This window comes from Typha latifolia, chromosome 5 (assembly GCF_019914945.1).
Source record: "Typha latifolia isolate L0001 chromosome 5, TyphaL0001v2, whole genome shotgun sequence".
Classification (NCBI taxonomy): Eukaryota; Viridiplantae; Streptophyta; class Magnoliopsida; order Poales; family Typhaceae; genus Typha; species Typha latifolia.
Window position 1 is genome coordinate 9,761,516 of NC_133090.1, and position 12,434 is coordinate 9,773,949.

A 12,434-nucleotide genomic window follows, 5' to 3' on the forward strand; every position below is an offset into this window, starting at 1 on the left:
CGACAAGCTAAATGTCATCATATTTAGGGATATATTTTACACCTCCACCCTCAAACTAGAGTTTTTATCCAAATCTTCCTAATGATAAGACTTCTCCTTAGTGATTTTGAGCAGTGGATTAAGACTTACCTCTTATTGCTCTCAGATTCTTACTATTCTAATTCACTTCAATTAAGTTAAGTATCATTATACTTAGGGATAAATTTCACACATTCACTCTCAAGCTAGGGTTTCACACTCAAATTTTCTTGATGTCAAGACTTATCCTTCATTTCGAAAAGGGTACTTTTCATAGGGAAGAGAAAAAAAGTCAATGAGGACGCGACGGTTGTGGATGAGGGTTGGCGACTGACTACAAGCAGGCGATAACAGGTGGTGAACTTCAGAGAAGATGGTGTTGGCGGCGGTGGAGGACGACGCTAAAGGTGATGGTGTCAATAGAGAGTACTGCTAGCTGTGACGACGTTGGTGGAAAAGTTGCTTGCTATGGAGAGTCTAGCAAAGGAAGGAATCGGGTTGGAGTTGGGATAAATTTAGATATGTTACAGTTGAAGATGACTTAACACTAACGAGTGGGCATGAGGTTGGGGTTAAGACTAACGGGTCGAATTGAGTTGGGTGCTAATAGATTTGGATAGGATTGAGTTGGTGAGCTAAGTTGGTTTGGGTTTAGGTTGATTTAGGTTCAGGTGAGTTTAGAGAAGATGAGAGAATTTTGGTATTTTGGGAGAAAAAGTTAAAATTCAAAATTTTGGTAGGTATAGTAAGGAAGAAAAGAAAAGGAATTTTGATATTTTAGGGGAGAGAGTGGAGGGGGGAGGGGGGAGCAAGTGGAGAGGGTGGAGAGGGTGGAGAGGGGAGGGGGGAGGGGGGATTTAAAATACGAACTTTGAGATAGGCTTGGGTAGTTTTTGGATAGTTAGGATTTGTTGGGAGGATTAGGAAAAAAAATCTATTGAAATCTCAAGGAAAGAATAAGTCACTAGAATTTGAAATTCAAAAATTAAAATTAATAAAATTCAAAATTTTGAAATTCACTAAATTTGAATTTCAAAATTCTTGAAATTTCAAATTTTGAAATTTCAAAATTCTTTGAAATTTGATTTTTTTTTTAGCTCACCTCTAGCAGAGAAGAAGATTGATTTAGGTGGTGATGGACTATTGGATGATGCACGGACACTCCACGTTTGATGACTGTCAAATCTTGCTTTGTGGTTTCGCATTGATGACGGGTTCTTCTTGTTTCTCTACAACGGTAATCTCCTCATGCGATTTGAAACTCATCGTACTCGGCATTCGGTAGAGTTCCTGATGATCCGGTGATCATGATGCAAGTGGTCGAACAAAGGAAAAGTGTAGAGCGGTATAGAACCCGGGAAGCTAGTCATTTGTACCTTATGAAGCACGGATACTTCGTTTGCCCCTCCATACCTATATCCAATACGAATCGGATACCGATAAGGCACCGACACGGCCCGATACGTATCGGATACGGCTGGAGGAGTATCCAAATTAAAAAAAAAATTAATTTTCCGATACGGCGGTATACGACTCCGATACATTTCTTGATCATCCAATCCTTTTTTTTCTTTTTGTGCTAAAAGATGATATAAAACATACTTTATATGTATATACGATTGTCTAATACTTCATGATACTTTAAGGCTCTGTTTATTTGATAATGAATTAAACATATAACTTGAAACCTATTTAAAGATCCAAATTAGTTGTAGACTAATAGTTGAATTAGGTTTCAAAGTTTCACTAACATTTTAAGTTTCATATCAGTTTTTACTACAATATTATTTTAAAGTTTTAGGCATGTAGATATTAAATATGTAGCTTTCTTTTCTTTTATCTTATCATTTATGGGATAATCATTTTTTACCATATGTCACATTGGTTGACAACAAATTAAAAATATATTATTTATTTATTTATTTATTTATTGGCGTATCCATGCCGTATCCATATCCTACTTTAAGAATTTATCGTATCCCTGTATCCGTATCTCCGTATCCCCGTATCCATATCCATGATTCACAGTCTATACCCAATGGAAATGGTGATGAGATTGGGAAGATGGGTAGCACGAGTAGATTAATAGACAATAGAGGCAAAAAAGGTGACTTGGAAAATATTTGAATTCTTAAAAACCGTTGCTCTAATACTAAAATGATGCAAAATGATGTGGTGAAGAGAATGAGGTAGAAGAGACAACAATAAAAAAGAAGGACGAGGTTTCACACCTCCACCCTTAACAATGGTTTTGCACCAATTTCGCAAATGAGAGTAAATATCAAAAATCTTCATTTCTTCATTAACCTCGACTATATATAAATCTTACAAATGATAATAATCAAATAACACTTTAAACAATTGAAAAAAGTAAATATTACTAAACATAAATAGCAAATGTATATTAAAAATAATTGACTTAAAACTAATTTAATGAAGGAGGAACTGCATTAAAATTGTGCTCATGTAATATATTACTGATGTCCACATCAACTGTGTTCTTAGTCCTAAAGTAAATTTCAAAATTTGAAGATAACTAACCTGTTGAGGCTGATATATTTGTTTCTTATCAAGATGGTTAACAGATCCTTAAGCATAAAACTAAGACCTTTATTAACAAAGTTTATATCAAGCTAGTATCTGCATCAACATATGATAATCAAAGTTTCAAGAATGCTTGATGATCCACAAAAATAAAATTGGCTTTCCTGTTTCCACAATGTACTAACCATTCACCAAAATAATTTTCATAAGCTAAAGAAAATGAAAAATGGAAACACAGAAATAATACAATGAAAGCCTACCTGTATATGGAGGCGTTCTCTTTCCAATGCTAGTTTCATGACCAGGTCAGCTATGACATTACTCCTGATACCAATATCCTTGGCTGCGGATACTTTTGCATCATCATATTCGTGCAATGAGGTCTCTAGACATTCAACTCTGCTCCTCAGAAAACCCAGTTCTTCATTAAGCTCGAAATTTGTTTCAGTCAATAAAGTACACTTAACTTCAGCACTCAGAGCCCTACTTTCAGCTTTTGAAACCTTTTCCTTGAAATCCCCGATTACATGTTCCATATCAATCATCGTAGCACTTAAAATATTCTGTTGTTCTGCAATTGCATCCACAGATGCTTTTGCATGTTCTATCTGAGTATCTGATTCCTTGAGCTTCCTTTCTAAAAGGTTTGCCCTATCTGACCCACTATTTCTAAGAACACCAAGCTCTTCATTTAGTTCCATGTTAGTTTTAGTCAATCGTGTACACTTTGCTTCTGCCCTTTCAGCCCTACCTTCTGTTTTCAAGACATTTTCTTTAAGAACCTCAATGACATTTTCCAAGGCGCTTAGTTCAGAATGCAGCATACTCTGCTGCTCTTGACTGGCTTCAGTGGATGCTTTCTCCAACTGCAACCGGATATCAGATTCCCTTAGCCGTTCCTCCAATGCTAGCACCTTATCTCTCAGAGCAGCTAGCATGCATTCATTCGCAGATTCAGCAAGGGAGTCTTTTAGACCATTTTCCTGCCATGAAATGATGTTATCAAGTGCTGCACAGCTAGTTTTCAACTTCTCCAAAGCACTTTCTTCAGCTGATAGCTTGGCCACACTATCCCCTAACTCTGGCTGCATCTCCAATTCCTGGTGTATGAAAGCACTAGGATTGCATTGGACAAAATTAAGTATTCCTGTTAGTTCTTTAGAAATTGCCAGAAGAACATCAGCAGCAATTTCAGTCTCAAACAACCTTCCTGCAATCATATGCAATGACTCTTCCAGACAGTACGTTTCCTGTTCTGCGTGGCACAGTTTCAGTTTGAGTTCCTCTTCGGCAGATCTTGAATCAGAAAGCTTCTTTTCAAGATCCAGCTCCCTTGCTAAAGATTTTTCCAACATTTGTAGAACATGTCTCCGCTGATCCGCATTCTGCAATGTCCATTTAGTATTGTTTGATGAAAAGTGACCATTTTGAACTCCCCCATCTCCATTGCTCCCTGCAAAGATACATGTCTTTGAAACAGTTATGTGCATCCTTATTGTTCTTATTAATTTAGTGTAATTGGTTTCAGAATTGAGACAAGAAAGTGCAGAGGCCAAGAAAAGGATAAAAGAAAGCAGAAAAGGAGGAAATGCAAAGCTGGAGATCCAAGAAATGGCTCCAATTTGGTATTCTTGTGTGGAAGGAGACAAGATATCTAAAGTAGATTATCAAGGAGGTAAGAGAGAAGCATAGAAAAGGAGATGGTTAAGGAAATGAATATAGCTGGATCATGGACATAGTAACTAAAAAGAGAAAAACACGAGAAAATGTGATTGCAGTTCTACGTGAGGTGGTAGTAAATAAAATAAATAAAGGAAATGAATATATGAGAGGAGAAGATGCCACAGAAGATGCAACAGATTGAAATAAAATAAATTATCAATGAGAAACATCAGAGGAAATCACAGGAAATACAAAAGATAAAAGATCAAGGAGAGAAGATAAGTGATTGCAGTGCTATGTGAGGTGGTAGTAAAAAGTTCAGAGAAACTTGCAATAATTTTGACAGGCAAATCCCAAAGTGAGGAGGATTGAGTATGTAGTACTTGAGACTTGAGTCATTCCAGAGGAGGGTAATTCTGGTGGAAAGGAAACATGGCTCAGGAAACTGATTGTGTAGAAGAAAAAGATAGGGATGCGAATAAGAAAATCAACTAGAGAAGAAGATGAAGAGATAAAAAAAAAAGGTACCTATCAATTCTACTAGCAATTGAAATGATATAAAAATGGTACCTGATTGTGTAGAAGAAAGAAAAAGATAGGGATGAGAATAAGAAAATCAAATAGAGAAGAAGATGAAGAGATAAAAATGGTACCTATCAATTCTACTAGCAATTGAAATGATATATGTTCAATCCATTCATTCTTTAGAACTAGAAAAAAGTGGCAAAACTGGAAAGAGTGGTAGACAAAAGCAATCCATAAGGTGTTTCCACACTTGGAGAAGATCTAGGAAAGATGCTGGTTCTGAAAATGAAAATTAGATTGTATATCTGAAAAGATATGATGACTGGGAAACAAAAGCAAATGAAAAATACGGTTAGCTATTATTCCAGTGTGTTTGGTCAAGAGGGATAAAAGTCACAAAACACAAACTGAAGCGGGAAAGAACCATGGGAAAAATAAATTAGACTCAGTGGTCAAAGTAATGAACAACTAGAAAAACCAGTCGAGGTGGAAAAGGTTGAAGTTGTTTTTCAGATTGAACACAGAAAGCTTCCTGGACTTGATGACCTCACAATGAGATTCTACAAGAGATTCTGGCATTTGGTCGAGAATAAACTATTGAATGTGGCACACACTAGACAGTAAAAAACTAAAGGTACAAAAATGTATTATGCAATGTTGTGTTCCTGATACCAAAACAAAAGGAGCATAAAGGAAAGAGGGCCTCAATCCCATCAGTCTACTGAATTGCACTTTTAATTAACTATAAGATTGAGAAAAGTGATTGATAAGCTAATTGATAAGTCCCAAGGTGCCTTCATCAAACACAAACTAATTCCAGGTAGTAAGGTTCACGAACAAAAAATACTATTCATTTGGAAGTAAAAAGAACCTATTAAGCTTGGACTTTGAGAAGGCTTACAACATAATGAGATGGCAATATGTGAAGGAAATAATGAGATTGAGGAGATTAGGTGAAACATTAAATGGAACAGATCATGATGGCAATTACATCAGGCCAAATGACAGCTGCTATGAATGGAAAATTAGGAAATAGTTCTGATTCAGAAAATGATAAGAAAGGAGATTCTCTTTCCCTTTGTTTGCTTGATTTCTAATAAATTAAAAGAGATAATGTAAGAGGGTGAAGGAATTGGGCTAGAAAGGACTGGATACAGGAGTTATAAATAATAGTCTGCTCAATCCGCAATAGTACAATATACTGATGATATCCTGTTCTTCAAGTATGACAGGATTAACAGTTCATCAAGTACTACAGGAGTAGGAGAATTCTAGAATTGCTGTATTGCTTTAGAAAATCTTTTGTACTTCAAATTAATTTCAATAAGTGCAACATGTGTATTTGGCAGAAGATAAAGAAGAAAGAATTTTTTTATCAATCTATTGAACTGGAAAGTGCAGAAACTACCACTGTCTGACACTTCTGTTAAATCGTCATAACCAAGGTTTAAAAGATCAGGACCGGAATCAGGATCAGGATCGAGATCGACAACTTTCAAGTTCCAAAAGGGTTTCACCAATTTGGAATTATGTATGAAAATTTGTAAAGGAAACATGGTACATTTTGGAAAGACCTATGGCTGGTTCAACGTAGTATGAGAGTTAGGTTTCCTAAGTCGTTTCCCACAAAGAAGAACTCAAATGAGTTATTCCTTAAGAAGCAAGGAAGCTACTACGATTGCTATCTGATGTGGTCATAAGTAGGTACACAATGCACAAGGTACAGTTCACATTAGTGAAGAATGGTATATACGGTGAATCCTTCTATAGATTATTAATAATAGGCATCAAGCAATGGACTTTAAGTCCTTCATAATCAAACAATTGAGTAGCCATCTTCCTCTACAAAATAAGTAATTGTATAGAACTTACATGATTTGTTCCAACCAGAATCTAGGACTTTTTCAATTTTGGCTGATTGTTTCCTAATATCAGCTACTAGGTCCTGAGACTGCTTTAAAGATACTTCAGCATCATGCAGCTTCTCTTCTATTTTGCTTGATGATTCCTCAATGTGGTCATCATCAGTAACTTTCTGGCAGGCATCCACAATTTCCTTTTGGAGATAAGTCATGAAGTTGTCTAACTCTTTAACCTCAGAATCCAAAATTCCAGACAGGATATCAAATTCAAAGGCCTTAACAACAGATGCACTAGAGACATCACCATTTCCCAATGCAAGGGCATCAAATTCAGTTCCTCTGCCTGCCACTTCCATCAAAAGTATATCCAGGTTCAGTAACTTTTCTGAAGAATATGCCAGGTCAAGTTCCACTCTTGTTAAAACCTCCATAGGGGATCCTCCTCTAGTTGTTCTCTCTCCATTTGATGGCATCTCCTCTTGACAATAGCTGTTATCTTGATCATCACTGCCCATTATCACGTTTTCCTTCCTATACATCATGATAATCAGATGTAATGATGGATATGTGGCGAGTAAGATAAAACAAATTCAAGATAGAACCGGAAGAAGATTCAGAAATACTTGAAGGTTTATTTGAAGCTAACAGTTGCGCTTTTTCATAAAAATTAAGCACAGCAATTTGTTTTGAAGCTGAAATGATAATCATCTAATCTCAGATAGAAGTTCACAGAACAATAGTGAATTTAGGAAAAATAGCAATTTGTTTTGAACCTGAAATGATAAGCAACAACTGTACTTATGACAGATCCCTGGTTGAATTTTGATGAGAAGTCACTTGAAAGTATCTAGTATAAAAATATTAGTTAATAATCTCTTTTTCTCGTTTGATATACAAATAGGTTGCTGATAAAGTCTATCAGGTACTTCTATTGTGCAAGGTTAAGTGACAAACTGTTAAATATATGGTCAGAGACATTAGTTTTCCATTCCGTAAATATACGAAGGGTGCCCCATTGCACAAGCCTCGTGCTAATGCAGATTCTTACTTCTTAGGAGGACAAAATGTAGTAAGTGGTAAATCAAGCCCAGATTACTATAGAGCATGTCTCCATGTATCGAATTCATGACCATATACTGCATGGTGTAGGATTTAATTAACTAAATCCCGACTTATTTCATAACAAAATAGGCTAATAGACTTAAACATGTGGTGACAATGGATGAAAGCTTAGCAAGAGATGAGACTCCAACAAAACCTACAAGTCCTATTAGTATCAACTTATCCATTGAACTATGAGATTGTGACTTGTGAAATGTAAGTAAAACCCACCAAGAGATAGCATTCAATATAGAAACAGTGCGTAGAAAACTAAGATCAATGATATGGAAAAGGCGTCAGGCTAAAGGGTCTTATATATTCATGAGACATAAGTCAAGTGCTACCATGATAAATCAGTCTACTAGATTTGCAAGTTGATTGATGGTTAATGGTGTCTCAAAGGATTATGTTCAGTTTAGCTTCGAGAAGAATGAAACTTATAAGTTGCCATTACCATGAAGCTCAACGTTTCTTGATCATAAAGCTACTAAATTAAGGATAGTTAAGGGCGAACCATTAGAATAGTGGGAAGAAATATGGCTCCAAAGTGAGATCTATATCAACAGATTTAAGAACATGAGGTACCTTTGCAAATAACAAAAAGTGCAGCATGTTTGAAATAATACTATTACTAGTATCATAACCATCAAAACTGGAAACGTCAATAAAAAAAAATGAAGCTAGGATGTAACTGTAAAACAGGCAAATTTATTTGTTAGTCATAGCTAAACAACAAGTTGTTTTGACTTTTTTTTACATAGTTTGAGGAAAACCATGATGGATGAGAAATCTTGCATAAGTCATCACACACACAAATGTCACAAATCCTCTCCAACAATGAGGGCAAAAATCTAATACCTCTCTCTATTGCAAAGCCTTCCACCTAGATTCAATCATTTCGTCGTTCTACGGTTTATATATTTCTTAATTAATGCACCCACGATTCCTTCTTCTTTGTATCAAAATTCACGAATACTTCTGGCACATGATATCAGAGATACAATGCCATAATGTATGCGTCCTAAAACCTCATAGAAGATTATCGGACCCAAATCGAAAACATGATAACGTGATTGAAGAGAGCTACTACATGGGGAACGGCTGCAGATATTTCACCTATTTGTATAAGAGCTATTTATAATATTTTAGCCAAAAAGAAAAATTAATGCAAAGAGGAGAAAACTTACGTGTCTTAAATCTTTTACGGCTCCGTAAAGTTAAAGGTGATAACGAGATTCCTGCGGCATTTAGGAGCGGAAAGAAGAGAGATCGAAGGGAAGCAAATTAGGTTTTTTTTTTATTGCTTCGTGTGGGATCGGAGAGATGGAAGGGAAGGCGAGAGGAGGAGGTAGCGGGAGAGGAGGGGAACGGAAGGGTGACCGACCGTCCATTCCCCGCTCGATTCTTGGAGGAGAAGGTGGTAAGGTATTTGTAGTTAGGCCGGTTTGACTGGTTTGGATCCGGTTAGGATCTCGTTGGGCTTCAACCAAGTTATGTATGTATGTATGTATGTATGTATGCATGCATGTACATACTGGAAATTAAAGTAGGTTCTTAATGAAAAGATTATTTTGGAAGAAAGTTTAAATGGGAGCAAATAATGAAATTAAAAGAAGTTTCTATTTATTCATAGTGTAGCATTATTAGTGATAGAAAATAAAAAGAAAACAACCTCATTGGCGCGAGCCGAGATGGATTTTTGGGCCTGAAAGTTTAATTGAGCAGAGCCGAGTTAGAGTAACTCATTCGAGTTTAGCTCAAATAGGCTCAATTGTGAGGTGATATTATATAAATACAGATAAACATAGATGTATAAATTTAGTATAGCATAACTAATTAAAGCAGTTTATGGAGAATATTTAGATGATTAGTGGAATAATAGGTTTTTGAATTAGCTTAATGGAATAATATTGAGCTCGTCTTGAGCCAAGCTAAATCCCAGCTCCCTCTGTATTGAAAGGCAATACATGGAAGAAGTCTTAGTGCTGGAAGAGAGGGAGAAATATGAAACAATAAATAATCAAAGAGCGTATATAAGAAGTATCTTTTAAGAAACTTGCATCTCGAGCAACGAGCTACAGCCGAGGGCAAGGCATCTGGCACATTTATGAAAGCCACATTTCTAAGAGACCAAAAGAGTCACAATAAAGAAAAGAAAAATGGTAGTGTGTTGCCAAGAATCTACTGTTCTTGCCTTACCTTGTTAGGCTGTTTTCGACGGGTATAGTTGGAGTTAATCCCATGTTAAATCCACTGCCTAGCGTCTCTCCTAAAGGATGGTGAAGTCCATGAAGGGGAGGAGAGGTTGATGAGCAAATATTTCTAACTTAGATGAAGTTATGGGTGTTGGTGGGACGTTGCTGGGATCTTGTATTTGGTTGGACTTTGTATGTGGAAATGGGCAAAAAAAATAGAGGAGAAGATGGGCAAGATGTTTATTTGAGAAGAAAGATAACCATATTTTAGTATATTAAACTTTATTTTTTTTCTCTCCAAAAAAAATAAAGATAAAAAACACTCGATTTGCATATGATAGCTTATGGATGAAAAACTTAACCGTAAACTAATAAATAAAAATTTTCATATTTTTAATAGTTTATGATGGTTATGTGTATAAAAAAAATATTCGATGTATATAAAAATAGATGGTAGTTCAAGTGAATTGTCTCTAGGATTTAATAGGGCAAACAAATCTTTTACAAGAGAAGGAATGTCTTTACTTCACTACTCCTTGTGTGTTTATTATAATTTATATCCTATATTTTTTTCCAAAATTTTTTTAAAATTTTCTTGAGTAGAGTGCTTTCAACGATTTTAATAAAACATGCATTGGTTGAATTAAACATTATGAATAGATAAGATGTAAATATAATAAAAATATAATACATGATGTGATATAAGAAAAAACTTAAGAATTAAACAACCAAATGGATATAATGAAAAAAAAATTCATCTGCATTACGGGACATAAAATGATATAATACATATAATGTGCGTTATGCTATTAAATCATATGATGATATTTTTATTATTTTAAAAAGATTGTTATGTGCATAATGAGGATCTAAGTGCCTTTAATATTAAATTAGTTTAATCCTTATTGTAAAGATATTTTAGGGATAGCAAAATTAACAAAATTCGATACGAATTCAGATATGAATATTGGACTTTAAACGAATATGAATATATGCAGGTAAACGGATATCCGATATCTGTATTTGAATCTAAAAAATATATCTGATCTGTATCCGAATTTTTTTCACTATCCGTATCTGAATTAGATAGAAATTTTCTATTCAAATCCGATCCGAATCGAGTCAGATAATGGGTCGGGTCGGGGTTAATTCAACCCGTTTTCACCCTTAGTTAAATAACACCTCCTACTTAAACTAAAATTAAAAATTACCACATAAAGTTGCAAAACTTCAATGTGGTAAATACCATCATATTGAAAACATCATTGTGATTCCTCCATTCATAGAGCAAGAGAATAACTTTTTTGTTTGATTTTTATATTAGCTCTTTGACTTTGATCCATATATTGATGTTGAAGCTTGATATAAAAAGTCAACTGATTTTAAAAAGAACACCTTAGTTATATATTATGAAATACTTTGATTGCCACTCACGAATAAGATCCTCATTCCACTATTGGTGTTGCGTAGAATTAATAATTAAAAGAGAAAATTATAAATAGCACACATTTTTTATTTATAAATACAACCCTATATTTGCTCAAAACTACTAAAACACACTCTTTTGGTAGATAGATAGATGGATATAATTTAATCCGACCATAAGATTAATGTAATTATAAAAATAAATTATTAAAGCAACTTGGAAACAAATCAAACTACCGAGTTTTCAACAAAATAATATCAAATCAATTATTCAAATGCTAAAATTACATCCAAACACTGATCTCACAATCAAAGAATTGAAAACTATTATTATTTAGTCTCAAAGATTATATTAGAGGAGTGAAATAAGAGTAATATATGTTAGGAATACAAAATATATCATTTAAAATAGATGAAATATTCTACTTTTCATTCTATTTCAATAGGTGTTTATCAAATTAACTCAAAGTATTGCTCAATATTTTTTAGCAAATAAGAGGCTATTTATAAATAAGGCTTTCTGCAAGTATACCCTCAGAAAAATTCTTTATTTATTTGTATTCCTCTCTAAAAATTATATTTACTTATATACCCCTTAAAACATATATTGTTTGCCTATATACGATTATTATTTAAAGTTAAATTTCAATAGTTTACTAGAAAATATATAAAAAAATATTCTTAATTAAGAGTAATATATGAAAATTAGAACAAGGATATTTTTCTTTTTATACTTAAATTTTTAAATTTTAACAGTTAATTAACTTGAAGGATTATTTATGTAATGTATATATGCAAGGCCCTATGTTCCAAAAAGTATATAAATATAGGGCATTATATATAATTTAGAAAAATTATATTTTTATCCTCTAGTTAGGTTTAAATTCACTTTTATCGTTATTGTTTCATCTATATCATTTTACCCCTCCGTGTTCTAGAATAAAATGCAATCCCTTATAACATATTTTACCAAACCACGTATCAAGTTTAAAAATTATTATTAGAGATAAATTTTTATCCTTATTAAAAATAAAATAATATCAATCTAATTTTAAAAAATTAAAGATATAAAAAAAATAGATATTTGTTCAATATATGTATT

General features: G+C 33.9%; 1 protein-coding gene across 1 annotated transcript; it reads right to left on the reverse strand.

Moving 5' to 3' along the window:
- Nucleotides 1-1,969: 1,969 nt before the first annotated feature.
- LOC140788154 (WPP domain-interacting tail-anchored protein 1-like) lies at nucleotides 1,970-9,112 on the reverse strand. Its single transcript, XM_073137293.1, has 3 exons — nucleotides 8,900-9,112; nucleotides 6,622-7,142; nucleotides 1,970-4,015 (listed from the first exon to the last, which is right to left on the reverse strand). Exons 2-3 carry the CDS (start codon nucleotides 7,124-7,126, stop codon nucleotides 2,766-2,768), a joined length of 1,755 nt encoding a protein of 584 aa, XP_072993394.1. The 5' UTR covers nucleotides 7,127-7,142; nucleotides 8,900-9,112; the 3' UTR covers nucleotides 1,970-2,765.
- Between the last annotated feature and the right edge of the window lie 3,322 nt (nucleotides 9,113-12,434).